Source organism: Schistocerca cancellata, chromosome 3 (assembly GCF_023864275.1).
Source record: "Schistocerca cancellata isolate TAMUIC-IGC-003103 chromosome 3, iqSchCanc2.1, whole genome shotgun sequence".
NCBI classification, from domain to species: Eukaryota; Metazoa; Arthropoda; class Insecta; order Orthoptera; family Acrididae; genus Schistocerca; species Schistocerca cancellata.
The window spans coordinates 872,517,727-872,541,863 of NC_064628.1; the positions used below are offsets into that span (position 1 = coordinate 872,517,727).

The 24,137-nt window shown below is 38.2% G+C and overlaps 1 protein-coding gene across 4 annotated transcripts in view; it reads right to left on the bottom strand.

Moving 5' to 3' along the window:
* LOC126175945 (tyrosine-protein phosphatase Lar) overlaps nt 1-24,137 on the bottom strand; it is a 546,759-nt gene that overhangs the window by 26,304 nt on the left and 496,318 nt on the right. For all 4 annotated transcript variants that reach the window (XM_049923024.1, XM_049923022.1, XM_049923023.1 and 1 more), the window contains 4 exons: nt 19,463-19,681; nt 14,792-15,073; nt 14,408-14,624; nt 447-622 (listed from right to left, as the gene is read on the bottom strand). In XM_049923024.1, the coding sequence (XP_049778981.1) occupies nt 447-622; nt 14,408-14,624; nt 14,792-15,073; nt 19,463-19,681 (894 nt within the window). The remainder of the gene's footprint in view (nt 1-446; nt 623-14,407; nt 14,625-14,791; nt 15,074-19,462; nt 19,682-24,137) is intronic.

The following is a 24,137-nucleotide window of genomic DNA, read 5'->3' on the forward strand; positions in this document are numbered from 1 at the left end:
TTATTATTAGAATTAACAATAAAATCTCCTGAATTCATTCACATTTCATTACAGGAAGCTGTCAAAAGAAAATTTGTATGCATGAAATGTGGCTCGGAAAAGTGTGTAAATGCATGATCATGGACTTAACAGAGGTATAACAAGGCAAAACATGCACACATAATCAGAGTTGGTCTAGATAATCAAGAAATTTGCTGCATCATAAACTGGTCAATAGAGCCATTTACTGAGTGCTAAATTTTTAATAATTACAAAAAGTATAAGACAGAGTCATGTGGTACTACAAGCTAGAAGATCCCTAGTGGTAGGGTCCACAGGAGAAAACTCCCTTTACAGACTTGTTTCTAATGAATTAAATGCAAATTTTGACTACATTTGTTTCTGCATCTTTCTTTCATTATTCAGTTGTTTAATTATTATCAATATCTTGGAGCAGTTACACTTACATCTTCAGTAAGGAACTGATCAGGATTCTTGTTTTGATTTGCTTTGTCTTCAGGTACCACAATCAAATAATAATGGCTAATTGGCCCATATTCTTCTGAAGCTTGAGGTAGAATTACTTGTATTTCTTGGCCATTGACAACTCCATAAAAATCTGGTTTCACCATGGGTTGAGGTGCTGGAACAGCAGAAAATATTCCATAACTGTGGGGTACATATGCAAACCATCACCAATATACCTTTTTAGTTAATAGGTAGTCAATTAATAAAGCTACTGTATTTTGAGTTGCCTGTCATGGATGACAGCAACTAATAACTGTGCAAGGCATTTCTTATAGATATTCTATGCATCTATAATCCAGTTGATATTGTCCAGGTGTGTAACTGATCAGCATAAATATTACAAAAAATGTAAGTTATAATGAATTTGATATTTAACAGGCAATAATATCAATTACTGAGCAATGTCTTATCTCTCACTCACATTATTACACTTAAAGATATATTATAATCACAAATTTGAACACTGTGCCATTAACTTAATAATACATTAAGTTTCAGACAGTCACAATTAAAAGCCACTCATACATAAGCTTCCAGCCACAGCCTTTGTCTGAAAAAAAAAAAAAAAAAAAAAAAAAGAAAGAAAAAGAAACACACACCATTCATTCACACGGGCAAGCACACCTCATGAAAACTTGACCGTCAAGTCTGGCAGATTGGGACAGAATGCATTGTGCATGAGGTGTGCTAGCTTATATGAACGAATGGTGTGCATTTCTCTTTTCCTGACAAAGGATGTGGGCAAAAGCTTGTGTGTAAGAGTCTTTTAACTGTGCCTGTCTGCCACTTAATGTGTCACCTCTACAGCAAGTAGCAATCTATCTTTTCTTAAATTGTTGATATTCCTACCTGGAGTTTCCATTGTTTAATTACATAATAATCTTTCATATCATCATTGCACAGACATGAACAGAACTTTTATATTTAATTACTTTTACTGAATAATTCACTTAAACTGTGGAGGTTTTTCCACTCCTTCCAAAACACACATATTACTGAACATTCCAATAACATATGTTGCTATTACATGAATTAATGCAAGCCACCTTTAGTGCCTTGGCTGTTGCAACCTTCTGAACACACGTGATATAATAATACAAGTTAATCTCATCTTGTATTTCCATCTATAAATAAGTATCTACTGATTTATAAATCAAATTTAAATTCTTGCATGTCTGACTTGACAGTTTAATAATAATAATAAAACCTGCCCAACTGCCTAAAAGGTGGGAGAAGAGTTTTAATCTCCAATGCCAGAGAGAACAGAAGACTATGAAGGGGAGAACAGAAGAATTATTCAGAGAAACCCTCTCAGTGTCTGCTTGGAGCAAGCACCAAAAGATCAGCATCTGTTCACGCATTTGATGCAGCTACAAACAAAGTGCTGGAACTAACCACTCCAGTTCTACTCTCCCAGCAAAACTGGACTTATAAACCTAACACAGACATAAATTGTGACTGGAATATTGTCAGTACCTACCCCCGGTGGTAACCAATCCACTGGTACCCATCATATTACCACAATCACATTTATCAGATTCTGAGGAGTTTTGCCCACCACAAATACAGAGGGAGTCAGAGACCTCTGGGAAACTTTAGTTAGAAAAGACACTGGATGAACAAAAGATCCTGATATTAGGAATCCAAGAGCTCAGCAGAACAGATGGCAACACTACAGATTTTGATAACCACAACCATTCAATAGCAAAATAGATGGCAAAATATGCAAAGGAGCTCTGCTCCTGGGAAAAGCCTTTGCAGTCAATAAGAGGATGCTCCAAGCAGTAAAGGAACTAAAACCAATAAACAACAAACTGATGGTAATGTGGTTCAAATGTTCTAATAAGTCTTAGTCTTATATCACAATCAACTCACATTCACCAATAAACCGAGATAAGAGAGATAAAAAGGAGTCAATAAGTACTGGGATGAACTAGAGAAGACCAGGAGTAAAATCCCCAAAGGAAATGCACAAAGCAAGAAAGAAATTTACATAACAGAAGAGCCCCACACAATGCTTTAAAATGCACAGAAAAGTAAGATTCGCTTGTTTTATCAGGATATTAGAGGTTTGTATAATAAGCTAGAAGAACTGTGTGTCTGTTTGGCAAAGAGCTCTGGAAGGACAAGACATCCTGTGCCTATCTGAGCACCAAAGAAGGTTTTAATAAACTTCCAGTATCTGCTTGGACATTGCCCTATAATATTTTCCCAGTTAAGAATATGAACAGTTACTCAAACACCTGTTTTATGAGATAGTCAAACGTTTTGAGGTAAACATGATTGACAGTATTTACGGATATTCCTAAAAGATTTGGAATCAAACTGTAAAAATTTCACTGTAAAAATTTTTGTTAATTGTATATTTAATGTCCAAATCCATTCTACTGTAAATGGTCAATGACAAATATACTTACTACTGAATACCACAAGGTTAGAAAAGTTAAAGATAAAAAATACACTCTGGCACCTTATTCATGAAGAACTAATATGGGAAAAGGAGAAATGTTACATATATTGAGACAGAGCACAAGTTCAAAAACATTTGAGATAAGTAGATTTTGTAGTGATCAGTACATAGAAGTGTGTGTTTGTGAACTAGTACAGAAAAATAGTCCAGTTTTGTCACCGCATAGAGATCCCCACCAGCAAATTTTGATCTGTTTATGAGGTATTTGGGTTCTTCACAATGCTATCTGTCAGGCAGCAGCAAGCTGTTAATAGTCTGTGGTTATTTCAGTGTAGGTTTTCTAAAGGATTCTGATACGAAAAATGATCTGAAAATGTTATTTAGATCCTACAATTTGATCTCAGTAATTAACTTATCAACACAGGTGGATAACAACAATAGGATCCTGATTGGCAATGTTTTCTTTGATGAAGATCAAAGCAAGAAAGCAACTGTATATCCAGTAACAAATGCTCTTTCTGATCATGATACACAGTTAGTTAGGACAAACAAGAGAGTGCCTTGCAGTATAGATACTCCTCAGTGCAAATCAGTTAGAATAATTTATGACTCCTGAACAAATATTTTTAAGAATAATTTACAAAAAATGACCTGGGATTAAATTTATAATGAACCAAATTCTGACATAATTAATTCATGATAAAATCATATCATTATCTGAATATAGTTTTCTGCATAAGCTAATCAGAATGGACAGTAAACAGTCATGTAAAAAACCATGGGTCGCTAGAGGCATTAAAGTATCATGTGAAAGGAAAAGAGGAAAGTATCTGTTGGCAGAAACAAGTGAAGATCCTACACTACATGCAGGGGCACTGACTTATAAAAAATATTGGGGGCCCATATTGGGTATCCTGCCCCGGGAAATTTTCTAAATTTTAGATGAAAAATAGTGAGTTTTAGAGTTTTTTTAAGCATTTTAGAGTCACATGATCAACATTAGAACCCCGAAAAATGGACTCTCAATAACTAGACACTATGGGAAACTTGATAAGCCTGACACATTTTTGGCTTTGAAAAAAGAAACAAAACATAAACACACACAGATTTTCATAAAAAGCTAATTTAATTTACTGTAATAATCATGCTTATAGACTATTAGAGGGCAGTGAATATATAGCTCTAAAAGACTGAAATTATATCTAAATAAATCCTAAACTATCACTAAAAGAATAAACATAAAATATTGCTGTCACACAGTAATAGCACTTGGATTAATAAGTGAAACAGCTAATTTAAGTTTACTTTGAATAAGGCTCAGGGTTCATTAAATAATAAAAAATCTCAAAGTTAAAGTTTAATACAGTTAATAAAGTTAATACAGTATACCTAATACTTTCAGTCAAAAAGTATGTAAATAACTAGTTTTAATTGAGGCACCCTAAAAATATTGAAGTATTTGAAAATAACTAATACAGTACTATAATAATACAGTAACACAGTACTAAACTAGTACTAATATTTCGAAGCTGAAAATTTAACATTATATATGTATTTATTTCTCTATTTTATAAAGATTTTTAATATTGCTCTAAATGCCATTATTAGGGCTAAGACTGCCTTTAGAAAGGTGCACATGTTGACCAACTGACTGGATTACTGAATATGAATTCACTGATGACTGATCAGATATCCAATTCATCCAAAACATCTCTGTGGGCATGACAAACAGCCAAGTTCTTCCGTCGCTTCTGTCCCATTGTTGATTGGATATATGACTTCAGACATTTAAGGGTGCCAAATGACCGTTCTGCTGTTGCTGTCGTGATTGGAACTACTTGGGGAAGCTTAATGCACTTCACTACTTCACATAGCATTTCTCCAATTGCAGGCTCTTGTGTAATGTACTTTCTTATATAACACATATTTTTTAAGACCAATTTTTTTTATTAGCGATATCGGCTAACATATTCAAGTGTAAGTGCAATCTCTCAATGTCTAGGTCATTTTTGAAAAACTCAGTTAATTTTTCCAAATTTGTTTCATCTCTGTTTGCTAAAAGCAAGCACTCTTGTTCAACTGCAATGACCTGTTTGAGTCCAGTTGAAGCAAACCGCTCGGTAACGCAAGATTGCACTGTTTCACAAACTTCAATGTAAATAGCTTTGTAGTATTCCTTTGGGGTTTTGAAAGTGTGTGGTGAGCTGGCTTCATTGTTTTCATACTTCTTTGGTATACTTGGATTCCAAGGAAGTGAAGGATCATCAACTTATGAAGGTTTCTCTTTTAAACACGATTCCCAAAAGTGTTAAAAACTATCATGCCTTCCATTCAATATACAAATCAAGCCCACATATATTTTTTCCAGATCAGCAACACTTAGATGAGGGCACTGAATTTTTTCATTGACATCCTCTACTGGGTTCATTGCATGGCAATACAGATGTAAAAAGAAATAAGTCTTGAATTGTAACACTGACTCAAGGTAGCATGCACATTTGTAACCTGCCTCTGTTTTGTCCTCTGCAGAAAATGTTTCAAAAAACTCTAGAAGTTCTTCAAAGTTTATCAATATTCTCAAGGTACTAGAAGCTCACGTAGTCCATCAAGTCAGGCAAAGGGGTCGTAGATCAGCTTGGTTGTTGGCACTCTCTGAAAAGTTCCATCCTTTTGTTGGATTCCCATATGGTGTTTATTAAGTCCTTAGCTAAGGTCATAATATCCCTCATAGATGTAAGATGACGGAGACTGTCTGCAACTGCAAAGTCTCAACTGTGAGCAGTGCAGTGCATGTAACATGCTTTTGGTTGTATATCCAAAACTAACTTTTTTAGTCCTTTGAACTTAACTCTCATATTCGAGGCACCATCATAGCACTGTTCTCTTAAGTTATCCATCGAGAAATCAAGATGAACAAAAACATCATTTAAAATACTAAACAGAGTTTGGAATTCAGGGCTGGGGGTCTTGTATAAGCCGATAACGTCTTCATTGATGATTAAGGAGTCATCAACAGTATGAATACAAAATGATACTTGTTCATGAATCGAAGAATCACTTGTTTTGTCAACCATAATACAAAAATGTTCAGTCTTCTTGACTGAAGCCAGTACCTTTCTCAACACAGACTTTCCTAGTACATCAATGACCTCGTTTTGAATATCACAGGACATCCACTTATACCCCGAATGCCCTAACTAATCTTTAAACTCAGTATGTCATTCTTTCAGAGTCCCAACAATTGAAAAAAATTTGAGTTTACATCTTCATGCCCTCTAATTGCTAGTCCATGTCAGTATAGAAATTGCATGGTAGTAAAAATTGTCTCAAGAGCTAAACGGCCTTTCTTCTTATCACTATGTAACTGTTCATTCAAGTGGGAGGCCACACTTCAGTTAGTGACAGAATTTAGTTTCAGAACACTGTCTTTATGCATAAATGTATTTTCATGAAGATGGAATTTTTCCAAAGCCTTTTTCCAGTTAGAAAACCCTACGGAAGTAACTGCATCTTCTTTTTTTTGAAGAAAATTATAATAGATTTTTACCATCTGCTTCTTTGCAGGTTTTGCAAAAAACTTTTTTGGTAGATGCTTCATATTCTAGCCATATAGATTTGATCAACCAAGACTTCTGAAATGATCTTCCCTTACTGGATTGTTCAGGTTTCAGCTGTGAACGGTTCTCACCTGAAGACGATGAAGCAATTGATGACACAATAATTGTTGAAGGTTGACTTGCAGTATTATCAATTGCCAAACATGCATTTTTGGTAACAAATTTATCCATTGCAAACTTAATTCACAATACACTAAGAGACTAAAGTAAATGAATAAAATATAGTCATATCAAATACCCCACTAGATGCTAAAGTTGGAACATTGAACACGTCTGCAGCATGCACTGAACGAAACTATCCACAATGAATGACTGTGACAGCAGGGTGGGCTTTATATAGCCGTGGCATCGTAATGTCTCGAAGTGTCATGGTGACGTGAGGCGGAGTGTTCCAGGCACTTCTGCTTGATTCCTTTTGATGTCGTCGCGACCACAGTGCTGGTCCGCCAGTGCCAGACTTCATCCGAAGGTACGTGCAACGGGACAAATTTTAAGTGTGCCCACAGTAGCGTAGCACTGTCATGATTCACACCACTCATTTTCAGTTAACCTGCTTACTACCATAATAATTATTTGTTTTAACTCATTACTGAATGTATTTTAAAAAGCAGATATCGTCAAACAAGGAAAATAAAAAAGTCCAACATAATTTTGTGATTTTACAAAGCGTAATATAACTAATTTTTCTTAAATTATTGGGGGTGCTCCGCCCCCCCCCCCCCCCCTCCCTCAAAATGAATTTTTGAGGTGCTCAGGCCCCCTCAGGCTCCATGGAGTCGGCACCTGTGAGTGCATGTGAAAGGAAAAGAGGAATGTATCTGTTGGCAGGAACAGGTAAAGATCCTACAGTACCTGCACATTAGAAAAACTACTCAAAATTACTAAGAAACATTATTAAAACATCTGGCAACATGCATATTATGTCAGAAATCAATAATTGTGACAACATACTTAAAAGGCTACATGGAATATAGTAAAACAAAAGACAGGACAACATACACCAGAATAGGATGACAGTACTACTTAATTAAATGGAAGGGCTACATATGATCAGTCATAGGTAGCAGATATGTTTAATAATCATTTTCTGAATGTAGGAGAAAGGGACAAACCATTCAAGTGAAAAATTGCAGCAGTATATTGAAAAAACAACTCTCATAAAATTCAATCGTGTGAATGCATCACCAACTTCTCCTTCTGAAATTAAGAGAATTATATGTTCTCTCAAAAATAAATTCTCATCTGGATTTGATGTTGTTTCCAACAGAGACTACACATTTGTTCCCATATAACAATCCTGTATTATCTGAAACATGTAATGCATCAAAAGCTCATGGAATTTTCACAGACAAACTGGAATATGCCATTTTAATAGCCCTCTATAAGAAAGGTGACAGGAAAGATATCAATAACTAATGGTGTGCCAACCTGTTTCTCTGCTGGTATCATTTTCCATAAATTTTGAGAAGGCGATGTATTCTAGAATAGTATCCCATGTGGGCATCAACAGTGTCCTCATTAAATCGCATTTTGGATTACAGAAGAGTTACTCAACTGAGAATACCATTTATATGTTCATTTGCCAAATTTTACATGCATTAATAACAAAATAGCACTAGTGGTGACTTATCTAAGGCATTTGACTCAGTAAATCACAGGCTTCCCCCAGTTACACTGAGGTTCTGTGCAACTTATGATATAGCCAACGAATGGATAATGTCATATCTAACCAAAGAATGCAGGAAGTTGTACTTAATAATTCAACCAATGTAATAAAGAGAGATTCTCTGAATGGGGAAAAATCAAATCCACTACTGTTTCTCATATATGAAAATGACCTTCTGTCTAATATACAACAATCAGAATTAGTTCTTTTTGCAGATGACACTAGTACCTTGTCAGTCCTAGCATACATACAGCAACAGAAGAAATAGTGAATTGCGTTCTTAAAAGTATCACTGACTTGTTTGCTGCAAATGGTCTCAATCTCAAAAAGACACAATACAATCAGTTATGAACTTACAGAGGTACTACACCAATGATAAGTGTAACACATAGTGAGGAAATAATAAGTATGGTGAAAACTTCAAAATTTTTAGATATCAATATTGATGAGAATTTAAACCAGAAAAAGCAGATTTTGGAACTCCTAAAACAATTTAATTCAGCCACAATTATAAATTGAATCACTGCAAATCTTGGAGAGAGAAATATCAGTAAGTTGACATATTTTGCAAATTTTCATTCAATAATGCCATATGAAACAATGTTCTGGAGTAACTCATCTTTAAGAAGGAAAGTCTTCATTTCTCAAGAACATGCCATAGGAATAATATGCAGTGCTCACCTACAGTGACCTTTAAATCCATGTTTAAGGAGTTAGGTATTTTGACTACTGCATCACATTATCTTTATTCCTTCATGAAGTCTGTTGAAAATAATCCACTGCAGTTCAAAAGGAACAATGATGCACATAATTATAATACCACAAGAAAAAATGGCATTCATTACTCCATATTAAAATTGTCTTTGGCACAAAAAAGTGTGTACAAAACCATAACCAAAATTTTTGACCACTTATCCAGTGATACAAAATGTCTGACAGACAGGAAAGTAAAATCTGAAAACAAACTGACGAATTCTCTCCTTTTTAGTTCCTTTTATTCTGTACAAGAATTTGCATTACTGCATTGTGTAAAGGTGGTGGGAAGGAGTCACTAACTCTCGTATGTGTGTGTGTCTGTGTTTGTGTTTATTTTAAAAAAGGGGGGCAGCATGAAACCATATTTACAAATTAATTTGTTATTTGAATGTAAAGTGACTCATTCCACATCATTATGATTTACCATGCAAATAATCCATGGAATATGAAACTAACACCACATCTGCAATGTCTACCTATATAGCTGAGTAGTCAGCACGGCAGAATGACAAACAAGGGGTCCAGGTTTGATTCCAGGACGGTCGGAGATTTTCTCCACTCAGGAAATGGGTGTAGTGCTGCTGTGACTTGTTCCACATCATTATCATTTATCATGCAAATGATCCATATAACATGAAACTAACCAATTAACATCTACAATGTCCACCTCCACAGCAGAGTGGTCAGCATAGCGGGTTTGATTCCCAGCTGGGTCAGAGATTTTCTCCACTCAGGTAATGGGTGTTGTGTTATCAGATCCATTGGAAAATGAAACTAACCAACTAACATCTACATTGTCTACCTCCATAGCTGAGTAGTCAGTATGACAGAATGCCAAACAAGGGGTCCGGGTTTCATTCCCAGCTGGGTCAGAGATTTTTGCCACTCGGGGACTGGGTGTTGTGTTGCCTTCATCACCATTTCATCCTCACTGATACAAATCACTGAAGTGGTAACAATGAAAACGACTTACACCAGGCAACCAGTCTACCTGATGGAAAGTCCTAGCCACAAGCACATTTTCACACACTTACTATAAAGCATGCCTGTCACATAATGTGGAAGTTAGACAACACAATATCTCCACCAATCCAGAAATCTTACATGAATCGGACACTTTGGTTCAGATTCTGAAATGTGCACTAAAGAATATCAGTAAACTAGAGGTAAGAATCACAAGAAAACCGTAATGCCCAATAAGACAAAAGGAGGCTACAGATTGTGGAGATATTTTACATATACATGACATGAAGAAAGAATGTCGGACACCCAACAAACTAAACAAATCTCAGAGTACATAGAGAGCATTAAGACCAAGAAGTGCATCACCGAAGTCTTAAAGGACCTGAAGGATGCTGGCATAACAGATTCAGATATACAAGACAGCAAAACATTCAACCACAAAGTACTCATGTATAAGGTTAGAAAGTGGAGATGATGATGTTTGGTTTGTGGGGCGCTCAACTGCGTGGTTATCAGCGCCCGTACAATTATCCAATCTTTGCTCAGTCCAATTTCGCCACTTTCCTGGATGATGATGAAATGATGAGGACAACACAAACACCCAGTCATCTCGAGGCAGGTGAAAATCCCTGACCCCGCCGGGAATCGAACCCGGGACCCCGTGCTCGGGAAGCGAGAACGCTACCGCGAGACCACGAGCGGCGGACAAGGTTAGAAAGTGAAGCAAAAAAAATTCAGGATAAAGACAATGTGGTTGAAAGAAAATACATAGTGAGAAAAGTATGTGCTTCATATGGTCCTCTCTAGTGGCCTGCATGTGTAATAATAATGAGAGTAGTAATAATAATAATAATAATAATAATAATAATAATAGAGATGAAAAAGAAGCTATCAAAGCAAAATTAAAAAAAATGTATACTTAGTATTCCACACAACACAAGATGTTTATAACAAACAAGTCACTCCATGGAAATGCAAAAATTAATCCTTAGAAGACAATAATATAGCCAGACTGCGCAAATACTTCAGAAACACTAACTCTAGGATTGATAATAGCAAATTAAGAAATCAGGATAAAGGAAAGAATGATTGTGAAGAGGATATCAGGAAATATAACAGCAGAAGTATTTAAATGAAGAATTAACACACCCCTGTAGAGATTCATATTTCCAACACTGTTGGTGGAACAGCGACAAAAAAAAAGTGTTATTCTGTAGTCGCAGTTTATTTATTTCTATAATCACTACCAGTTTCGGTACAAAATACCATCCTCAGACCATCCCTTCGCATGCAGTTGTCATACCCACTTCCCAAGTCAGCATGTCAAATACTCTACAACAGGGGCGGGCAGGAATCCTGCACGTGCGCGGTGCACTTCCACTCCACATATTAAACATTTTGAATTTTCATGTTTTTGCAGAAAGAAAAAATGATTCTCCCATTACTTTTTAAAAGATAGCAAATCTCCACTTCTCCGTTTCTTTGTTTCACTCTGCATATTCCGGTTCTTGAAATACAACGTTGACTACGTAGTGGTCGCTGCGCATCAACGTCCGCAGTTAAGCCTGGTACTACACTGCCGCAACCTGCCAGCTGTCGCCACTGCCCCAGTCGAAGATTGCACGCGAGCAGCACACGTGCAGCGCTGTGCGCTCATGAGCCGCGTGCAATGTTTGCCCGCCCCTGCTCTACACCTACTTGGGAAGTGACCATAACTGCATGTCAGGAAATGGCTGGAGAACAATATTTTGAACTGAACCTGGCAGCGAGTAGGCAAAATAAATCGAGACTACAAACTAAAAAAAAAATATATATGCCTACTCGCTGCCAGGTTCAGTACAAAAACTGTTCTCCAGCCATTTCCTGGAATGCAGTTATGGTCACTTCCCAAGTAGGTGTAGAGCAGGGGTGGGCAAACGTTGCACGCGGCTCATGAGCGCACAGCGCTGCACGTGTGCTGCTCGCGTGCAATCGTATATATATATTTATATTTTAGTTTGTAGTCTCGATTTATTTTGCCTACTCGCTGCCAGGTTTATATATATATATATATATATATATATATATATATATATATATATTACAAATGTTTGCTTGTGTCTGTGTATATGCGGATGGATATGTGTGTGTGTGTGTGTGTGCGAGTGTATACCTGTCCTTTTTTCCCCCTAAGGTAAGTCTTTCCGCTCCCGGGATTGGAATGACTCCTTACCCTCTCCCTTAAAACCCAAATCCTTTCGTCTTTCCCTCTCCTTCCCTCTTTCCTGACGAGGCAACCGTTGGTTGCGAAAGCTAGAATTTTGTGTGTATGTTTGTGTTCGTTTGTGTGTCTGTCGACCTGCCAGCACTTTCATTTGGTAAGTCACATCACCTTTGTTTTTAGGTATATATATATATATATATATATATATATATATATATATATATATATATATATATATATATATATATATATATATATATATATATATATATACCTAAAAACAAAGATGATGTGACTTACCAAATGAAAGTGCTGGCAGGTCGACAGACACACAAACGAACACAAACATACACACAAAATCCAAGCTTTCGCAACAAACTGTTGCCTCATCAGGAAAGAGGGAAGGAGAGGGAAAGACGAAAGGATGTGGGTTTTAAGGGAGAGGGTAAGGAGTCATTCCAGTCCCGGGAGCGGAAAGACTTACCTTAGGGGGAAAAAAGGACGGGTATACACTCGCACACACACACATATCCATCCACACATATACAGACACAAGCAGACATATTTTTTCCCCATAAGGTAAGTCTTTCCGCTCCCGGGACTGGAATGACTCCTTACCCTCTCCCTTAAAACCCACAACCTTTCGTCTTTCCCTCTCCTTCCCTCTTTCCTGATGAGGCAACAGTTTGGTCTTTAAATATGTCTGCTTGTGTCTGTATATGTGTGGATGGATATGTGTGTGTGTGCGAGTGTATACCCGTCCTTTTTTCCCCCTAAGGTAAGTCTTTCCGCTCCCGGGACTGGAATGACTCCTTACCCTCTCCCTTAAAACCCACATCCTTTCGTCTTTCCCTCTTTCCTGATGAGGCAACAGTTTGTTGCGAAAGCTTGAATTTTGTGTGTATGTTTGTGTTCGTTTGTGTGTCTGTCGACCTGCCAGCACTTTCATTTGGTAAGTCACATCATCTTTGTTATGAAGGTGCTGGCAGGTCGACAGACACACAAACATACACACAAAATTCAAGCTTTCGCAACAAACTGTTGCCTCATTAGGAAAGAGGGAAGGAGAGGGAAAGACAAAAGGATGTGGGTTTTAAGGGAGAGGGTAAGGAGTCATTCCAGTCCCGGGAGCGGAAAGACTTACCTTAGGGGGAAAAAAGGATGGGTATACACTCACACACACACACACATATCCATCCACACATATACAGACACAAGCAGACATATTTAAAGACAAAGAGTTTTCCTACATGGAATGTTTCCTTCTATTATAACCATATATATATAATCCCGGGAGCGGAGACATTTGTCTGCTTGTGTCTGTGTATGTGCGGATGGATATGTGTGTGTGTGTGTGTGTGTGCGCGAGTGTATACCTGTCCTTTTTTCCCCCTAAAGTAAGTCTTTCCGCTCTCGGGATTGGAATGACTCCTTACCCTCTCCCTTAAAACCCACATCCTTTCGTCTTTTCCTCTCCTTCCCTCTTTCCTGATGAAGCAACTGTTTGTTGTGAAACCTTGAATTTTGTGTGTATGTTTGTGTTTGTTTGTGTGTCTATCGACCTGCCAGCACTTTCGTTTGGTAAGTCACATCATCTTTATATTTTCAAGTAGAGATACATATAGATAAAAATACTGATGAGATTAGAAAAAATTATATTGGCCATCTGAAGAGTAGGTTCTGAAAGATTCACTTGAAACACTGCACAACAGTTTGAAAAATTAAACTGCAAACCCAGGTTTACAGACATATCTGAAGGTATAGAACAATTTGGCCTAAATTTGAAAGAAACTAAATACAGAATAAAATATAAAACTAAAATTGAGGCATGGGAGGGTTTTCAAGACAAAACAGTTTTGAGAATGCAGGAAACAAAATGACAGCACAAAAGAGGAAAGAAAATTGTGAACTGATGGAGGTATTGGAAAACTGTACAGCTAACTTAATAGCTTGAAGGTGGTCTTCAGCTGACTAGTACTGTTCTAAAAATCACAATGCACTAGCATCATGGTACAGGTGAAAAAAAATAAATAAATAAAATAAACATATGCTGTGTGACTAACAGATAATACTAAATCGGACTGAGAAAAAATCAAGACTGGATGTGTCATCAAGATTGGATGTGTCAAGGTCCAATCCTTGGTACAGTACTTTGTCTTATTTACACTGACAATCTCTCAATCTTCACACAAATACAGTAACACAAACATAATGATTTACTCATTATATCATATAATGAAAATTTTGTAAATACTTACATCATAAATACAAAATTAATAACTCACCTGCCATTTGTGTTGTTACAGAAATCTTAGTAGGTGGACGGTACTGATGATCTGATGGAATAGCACTGACATTGACACTGTAAGTAGTGAATGGTGACAAATCACTCAGAGTATAAGAACGTATATGGGGCTTCAAGAGGATTTCCTGCCGAGGAATTATTTGGGTCTGTGTCATTCCTTGTGAGTCCATAAAATTTTTTAGTGCATCATATGATATCTACAAAAGAATTCAAGAAATTAATTATTCCTTCCTGTCATTTAACTATCAGAAGTCATATTTAACTTACAATTGTCTTCATTATACTGAATAATAAACAGTTATGGTGAGACATTTCTTCTGTTTTTATTTGTAATGTGTGTAAAAAAGAAATCTGCAGTAGTTACCTTATAGTTGATTGGATTTAGCCGAATTGGTGGTGACCATGATAGTTTAAAGCTGTGAGTGCTTACATCTTGTGCTCTTAAATTAAGAGGAACATCTTCAGGTTTTACTTTCACTGTAACTTTTTCTGACAGGCGACCAAGTCCCGTCTTTGTTCGTGCTGCAACTGCAATTGCATACTGAGCATATTTCTCAAGATTAACTAAGTCAGCAGACTCTGTAAGGCCTACTTTCTTTTGCTGCCACTCATCAAGATCTTCAACAGCAGTCATTGTATAAAATATCTGAAAAATGAAAAATCCACATTGACAATACTTTATTACCTTAGATATATACACAATCACATTTAAACCGAAGGCAAAAGAGCTACTCATAAGATTTCTAAAAATAAGAGAAAGAAATTGAGATTTAGTGCCTACACGTACTACTAAAATAGCTCACTCCCATTTTTCTCAATATGATTACAGGTTTGTTAAAGCTGAGTATCACAGAGATATCAAAGAAACTGAGCTGATAGTCTCTTGAAGACAGATGTGAACCATCCCAAGAAATACTACTTACAAAATTTCAAGAACTGGCTTCAGGTTATGACTCTAGGAATATACTACAATCCCCTACATATCGCTCACATAGGGATCATGAGGATGAGCTGTAACACACACAGAGGCATTTAAAATAACTGTTCTCCATAAGAGAATGGAATGGGAAGAAAAAATAATAACTGGTGCAATGGTATGTACCCCCTGCCATGCAGTTCACAGTTGTTTGAGGAGTACGGATGTAGAGGTTTCTAAAAAATAAGTATGTTATATTACTATTTGTGACCAAGTGACCATATGATGGTGGTGGTGGTTAGTGTTTAACGTCCCGTCGACAACGAGGTCATTAGAGACGGAGCGCAAGCTCGGGGTAGGGAAGGATTGGGAAGGAAATCGGCCGTGCCCTTTCAAAGGAACCATCCCGGCATTTGCCTGAAACGATTTAGGGAAATCACGGAAAACCTAAATCAGGATGGCCGGAGACGGGATTGAACCGTCGTCCTCCCGAATGCGAGTCCAGTGTGCTAACAACTGCGCCACCTCGCTCGGTAAGTGACCATATGACAATATTATGAAAAGGAAAGATTGCTACTCACCATATAGAGCACATGCTGAGTCACAGACAGACAGAACAAAAAGACTACTAAACACATAAGCTTTTGGCCAGAAGGCCTTCATCCAAAATAGAAACATACATGCACACATTCAGGCAAACACTGGAGCCAGACCAGCTGTCATGTGTGTGAGATGCTTTTGTGTGAATGTGTGTGTGTATTTTCTCTATTCCAGACTAAGGCCTTCTGGCCAAAAGCGTACATATTTAGTAGTCTTTTTGTTGTACTTGTCAACATCTTCACTATATGGTGAGTAGCAATCTTTCCTTTTCATAATATTGCCACTATTCTATCCTGGATTTTCCAAGTAATCATGTGCATTTGAAATGCTTTCCTGGTTCTGTTGTGGTGTCTATGATATGATGACGAGATATAAACCGCTCTTTTCTTCTGTTTCTCCTTGAAACACAATAAATATTATCCTAGATTCTAGGAAAGTCTGTTCTGCTAGAAACTGCCTTTGTTGGTCATTCCATTAACAATCATGAATACAAAACATGACTATAGCTAGCCATTTGTTTAATTCATGCCTATTCTGCCAAACCATTTGGTTCAAGTAATAATATTATGAAAAGGATAGTTCCTACTCACCATATAGCGGAGATGCTGAGTAGCAGATAGGCACAATAAAAAGACTGCCACAAAGTGAGCTTCTGGCCAACAAGGCCTTTGTCAGTAATAGACAACACAAACAAACAAACACACACACACACACACACACACACACACACACACACACACACACACACATACATGCATACAAATGCATCTCACACACATGACCACTGACCATAGCCTCTGGCTGCTGAGGACAGGCTGCGAACAGCAGCTCATGATAGGAGAGGCAACCAGGTGGTGGGGCAAGGGGCTGGCATAGCATGGTAAGGGGGGTAGAGGGGGGAGAGGTGGGAAGGATAGTGGATGGGACATTTCTCATTTCAGGGCATGACTGTAATTATCTTGTGCCTTATCTTTCCAGTCACCAACCACTTCCCAAAGTCCCACCTTACACCCACAGATGAGCATTCCCCTTTGATTTAGTATTACATTCTCCGCCAGGATTTTGACTACCTCTCATTGTGCCCGGAAATGAGAAATGTCCTGCCCACTGTCCTTCCACCCCTCCCACAGTGGTATTCTGCTGCCCACTGAACCTTTACAATATCCTCATCCATCTGTACATAACCCCTGCTCCCAAATCCTCATTTCATGGCTCATATCCCTGTAATAAGACCTAGAAGCAAGACCCATCCCACCAATCCTCCCACCACTATCTATTGCAGTCCAGTCACAAGCCTAATCTATCCCATAAAAGGCAGAGCCTGTGAAAACAGTCAAGTGATCTAAAAGCTAAGCTGCAACCACTGCGCTGCATTCCATGTGGGCATGACAACTAACAAGCTGCCTGTCCGCTTGAATGGCCACCGACAAACTGGTCAAGAAACAGCTGGACCACCCCACTGCTCAGCACGCTGCCTAACATGACGTTCTTAATTTCAATGACTGCTTCATATCCTATGCCATCTAGATCCTTCTCATCAACACCAGCTTTTCTGAACTGTGAAGATGGGAACACTCTCCAATATATCCTACATTCCTGCAACCCTCCTGGGCTCTATCATGATTGGTCATTGACCTTACCCATACAGCCCTTCCCCTGTTCGCATTCCAGCACTACACAGCTCTATTCCACCAACACATGCGAGTACACACACACACACACACACACACACACACACACACACACACACACACACACACACACAGTCTTTTTATTTCTCTCCTTTTCTGCCACCCCCCCCCCACCCTTTTTCACAATATTGTTACATTTCAGCCTGGATTTTCCATTGTTTCACTTGGTTCTAGTCTGTTTTATGAAGAAGAGCACTTTCATCTAGAAAATGAAAGGACTTTTAGATGGCAGAGAGGTGTCCAATCCAATGCATTGACAGTTTATGGTTTGAGGTAATAAATCACAGAAAGGCCATATACTATAATGCTTCCTTCATTAAATTCAATGATGGAAATAATTAATTCTAGTAAATACTGCTCTGTAGCATTTAATAGGTCAAGAGATCTTTAACAGAGCGTGCCAACACATAACATGATTCACCATTTCGTTTCCACTCTCCTAAAATCAAATGATATGCATTGCAAGGCAGAAAGTTGTGACTGTTCAGTCCTTACTATATGTGGTGTAGCTCCCCCATGGAATCCAAGTGTTAACATCTCAAGGAATAGTGCCTGAACTGCATTGCTGCCAGATTTAAATCAAAATTATGTAATATTTTACAGGAATTTTGCTAGTTGAATTCACCATATGCTGAATAATTGACAGCCCGTGTGTGCCAATATTTCTGTGTTTTTTTTTTTTTGTTTTTTTTTATTTATTTTTTTGGTCAATTCTATGACTTTATGATGTTTTGAACTTACTGTTTTACTAAGCAGTAAGAAATGTCACATCTGAAAACTGTTCAAAATGTTACAGACAGTGTAAGTAAATGAGTGGACACTGACAGTCGTAAGTCTTTTAGCTGTAGCCTGATGTCATACAACCATCTTGACTGAAGTACATAGTAAACATTCCTATTGAATCTGTGTACTGTATAATCTCATGATGAGCTGCAGTCACACAAGGATAAACGTAACACATTATTTCAAAGAGGAGTTAGTAATTAACAGCAAACTGTGTGGTTTTACTCACAATTTAAGTTTGCAACAAAGTAGATTTTTATGCTGCTGTTATAGTGGTAATGAAGCATACCAGATGTCACAAAAGATGATGTGCTGTAAATATTTATGTTGCAGTGAGAAATATGAAAAGAATAAAAAATATAAGAATATTTTCAACAACAATAAGGGAAGAGTAGGTAAGAGAATGGTTGAATCAGTGCTATGCTATGGATCAGAACTATGGACCTTAAATGCGGATCTCAAAAGGAAATGGATTATTTGCATAGGAGTGCCAGAATATCAAGAATCGAAAGGAAAACTAATGATGAGGTAAGATCTATAATGAAGGCAAATAATACAGTGATAGACAGAATTGAATGAAAATCATTAAAATGGTACAGGTATATGATGAGAATGCCAGGTCATTGGTGGCCAAAGAAGGTTTATGAATGGAAAACACCCAGCAGACATAAGTGCAAAAGACCACAACGTTCTTGGATAGACCACATAAATGGAGTAATGGAACATCGCAAACATCGACAAGGTAGATGTGCTAGATAAAGAGGGGCTTGGTGGAGGATAACAGGAATACAACAAGATGTTGTTATTAATTAATCTTTGTATTGATTAATCCTGTAATAATAATAATAATAATAATAATCTGTAATAATAATAATAATCATAATAATAATATAAAATGCTTTTTTTCACTTGTAAATTTAGTAGACAGAATAACAAACTATCATTTAAAAACAGAAACAGAAAGACTGAACTCTAACACAATCAAAAATTCATCTAGAAAATAATACAACACATTTCTGAGGTTATAAAGTTGCTGCAGTCTTACCTGGTAACCTATAACTTTGCCACGATTTGGAACGCCTTCCCACCAAACTTCCACACTCTGGTCAGAAGTAGCCACGGCCTGCACACTCATTGGGGCACGCACAATGTCCCTCTCGGTGTGTACTGTCACCTTTTCACTGTACGGTCCTGGCCCCTGGCTGGTATGGGCTCTGATGTGGTAGACATAATCTGTATTTTCATCTAGATTAATGAACACAGCCTGTAAACAAAGAAGCAATGAATATTACAAACATAAATTATGATACTATCATAACATAAATTATGTTATTGAAGCCAAACTATTGAAATGTCTTATAATGATAAAAATGTCTAAAGAAATTCAATTCTATTTATATTACCATTAACTGGCATTTAAGTTCCATTTCAGAACTATTGGAAATTTTACATTCTTTGAATCTGTTGCAAACATCTGATCCTCTTGCATAAATTCTGGCCTAAGTCTGTTTCCAGCTACTCATAGTTCTGTTCTGATTGTCCATGACACCTGTACCATAGCTACATATTCACATGTTGAAGGGCAACTTCCCATCTCTGGAGTTCAGGCAAATTAGTATCAGGTGGAGGATCCAAACAGCCCCTGAGGTGTAGCAGGCTCTCAGGTCCCCGCAGTCATGCTGAAGAGCATGTTCAGTAGCTAGATACTTTTGTATAACCCATTTTATTTTATTTAAATCCATTCTAATCCCTCCAACCAATCTCTTGATCCTAAATCTATGCAATGTACTATTAATAAAAACAGTAGTAAAGCAGATGGGCTTTTAAAGTGTAAAGTGTTGTTTAATCAGCCAATTTCACGTAGCAAAATGTAGGTGGAGAAACAGGAGGGAGCATTCTGTGGTCTACATCCATTGCATGAGCTCCTCATGTAGTTTTATCCATTCCAGGACCTCATACATGACAATAGGGCCTCTAACAACTTTGACCATGGTACACTATCCTATGAAACCCCCAAGAGTTTCGTGAGACATCTGAACAGTGTTAAACCTAGGCAAGTCCACAGGATAGCAGACTTTGAATCAACACACCATCTGGAGTGCACCTCCCCGTGCGTCTCATTCAGCTGGCTGAGTAGCCCATCTACATTTGTTTCCCATAAAGTGATACATAAAGGTAGTTAACTTGTGGATAGTGTGCTAAAGGGCTCTTTGTCCATTTTTAGTAGAGTCGGTTTTGTAGCTAATGATACTCAACTACAAATATTTTGCTAGAAATAACATCCACACAATAATTGTGGCTTAACCTCAGTCATCTCACTGTTCTGCTTTATTCCTTGTTTAACATGCTTAAGATAATTTTTGCATTATTTTTGGAGTGTTTTTGTAACATAGCACCTGTGTTTTGCTCTTTTTATAAGAAAATGGAGGATTTCATTACACTGGTAATGATTTTAATACAGCTTTTTATTGTTATATAAAATGTACAACACTGAGAATTGAACCACACTGAATCTTTTTATTTTAGTTTTATCTTTTATGGGAGAAGAGGATTCACAGTGGTGTAAGACTGTATTTAATAAAAGACAAATTTTCATAATTTGATTTATAAATTGTTTCCAGTGTTATTCTCATTATACATGGATGTTCCCCTTGAAGATTAGGTGGACTTCTCTGTCAGTCTTTGACAACACGAATGTCATACTGTTTAAGCACATCTTGGCATGTCCTTCCTCTTGCCTGCCTCAGTAGCTGAAGGTCAGTGCAGTGGATGCTAACTGAAGGGGCCTAGGTTTGACTGTTGGCTGGGTCGGAGATTTTCTTCACTCAGAGACTGGGTGTTTCATTGACCTTACCTTCATATCATCATAACTGACATTCCACTATTGAGATGGCTGTACCAGCATGTCCTAAAAGCCAATAACTTACAAAAAAAAGGGGTCCAACCTCTTTTCATGGACAGTATTACAATCAAAAGATGGACAATATTGCGAAGCCCATGAACTTCACCAGTAGCAAACTTTTTTTTTAATAAAGAAATTTGAGGATATGGTCATGCCTAATTGATTTTATTTCATTTCAATGACCTATTTATTATCTGGCATTCCATGGTTGTGAAAAACTAAAAGACCACTCATGACTATACCAAGTTCACAATGGAGGTAAAGTTAGATAGTGCCTTGCCCTTCATTGACATCCTTGTCCATTGAAGAACCAGTGAGTGTCCCAGCCATTATGTACTTAGGAAACCTACCCTTGCCAGTATATGCATGAATTCAGCCACCACAATCTGGCATAGAAGCATAGTCTTCTGAAGATTCTAGTGTATCACGCAAATACAGGGTGTGATTCAAATGTTTCACGACTTAACTCATAACTAGAAATTTATTGGACATTTAAGCACAGCGGACTAAAATTCTTCAAAATATGATCCTTCAGCATCAACACAGCACTGCCAGTGTGTCTTCCACTGTTCGTAGCCCTTCTGGAAGACCTCGGGCATCACGCTGTCAAGGGCTCTCATCGAAGCCTGCTGGATGGCATCGGAGTCGAATCACTTCCCTTTTAGGCCTGTCTTGATTTGGGGGATGAGGAAAAAGTCACTTGGAGCCAAGTCGGGGCTGTAGGGTGGCTGACGCAGTGTTGTCATGTTGAACTTGACCAAAACTTCGGTGGTGGCGTGCGATGTGTGAGCGGGCGTGCGACGTGTGAGCAGGCACGTAGTCGTGGCGGAGAATCCAATTGCCCTTGATCGCTGCGCGGACGCAGAGAACTCAATCCCTCAAGCAGCAGAGCACTCCAGCGTAAAAGTCACCTGTGACAGTCTGTCCACAAGCTACAAACTCCTTGTGAATCACTCCTTTACCATAAAAAAAAAAAAACAATCAGCATGTACTTCACACACGACTTGCTCATGCGAGCTTTCTTGGGCTTCGGTGAGGAAGCAGTGTGCCACTCTGAGCTTTGACACTTCGACTCAGGATCGTACATGTAGACCCAGGTCTCATCACCAGTAACCACTTTTTCCAGAAGGTTCGGATCAACATTCAACCGTTGGAGCATTTCCTGGCAAACAGTCATGCGCCGTTTCTTCTGATCCACCAACAAAACTTTTGACACTAGTTCGGCACACACTTTTTGCATCATCAAATTCTCCATCACAATCCCCCACACTATGAATGAATCCCAGTTCATCGGCAGTTAATCTAGTACTAAGACGACGGTCATTGTTTAAAAGTTCTGGCACTCTCTCCACATTTTGATCCTTTCAGCTTGATGATGGCTCCCAGAGCAGTTGTCGTCTTCAACTTTCCTGTGGCCATCTTTGAAACATTTGTGCCACATGAAAACCATTGCATGGGACATGGCTTCTTCCTTAAAGGCTGCTTGAATCATACCGAGAGTCTCCATGGCAGTTTTGTTCAGTGGCACACAAAACTTAATCGCATAACGCTGCTCCAAGTGCTGCTCCATTTTCACCTCTCCCACTTTTTCGACAGAGGTCAATGAAACGCACTCACACTGCAAGTGATGCGCACTCTCCAGGGTTCCAGAGGCAACTGCCGCAGCATCAGTTCGTTCCCCGAGACCTCCACTACTTCCCCCACCCAGTGGAACCGGCTCCCCTACTCAGAAATGAATCAGTCTTGAAACTTCTGAATCACACCTTGTATTGTGTAAGATGCTGAAAATATGACATAAGAACTGAAATATTTATAAAACGTCCTCTGGGAAAATAGATACAATCACCACCATGTCTCTCAGCCTGTTTCGTGAGCAGCGTGCAAACAAAAGATTTTCACAGCAATGCATTTGGTTTCCTGCTGTTTTATCATTTAGTGAAGGGAGGATTAGACAGCTCCTAAATATACACAACCTCAAAACAGTCTTTAGGCTCCCAATAAGACAATACACGAGCCCTGTGAGGGATAGTATAGCAATCAGACTGCTTGGCATATATAATATACTATGTGAGAATGGCTGCTACAACTTCGGGTAAACAGTTCACACTGCAGCACAGTGCCACATAGAACGTGCAAGGTGTTCTGCCCGTCCTTGACAGAATGTGCTTCAAAAACTAGTCATCTGAGTCATTACTACAATGAACCATTCCTGGTATAGTGTGCAAGAAGCTGTTGAAATTAAAACTTCAGAAAACATCCTCAATAAGGACAGCACACTGCAACTTAGTACAGTGTATAATCCAGCTGGCAGGAGGCTGAAGTGGGCACAATGGACACTCTGAGGTGCAGGGGTGGGCAACAATACAGAAACACCAAAAACAAGAAACATTACTGCATCTAATATGATATATGAAACCCGTTTCCATTCAAAACAGTTTCCTATTGTCTCAGAATAGATAAATATAGATCCTGCATGGTTTTCAAGGCAGTGCTATACCATTCTTCCTGCAAAATAGTGGTAAGTTCAGGTACTGATGATGGAGGTGGATACCAATCATGCATCCTTTTCTCCAAAGTAGAGCACAAGGGTTAAATAATATTGGGAACCACTGACTGTGATGGACAGAGGAGATGCAGTAATTCATACCTGTGCTCACAAAACCAATCCTGGACAATGTGAGCTGTATGAACAGGGCCCTGTCATCTTGAATCACAGCATCACCACTGGGGAAGAAACATTGTATCATGGGATGGACCTGACCATCCAAAATGGTCACATACTCCTTGGCAGTAATTTGACCCTGCAGAGTAAATATGG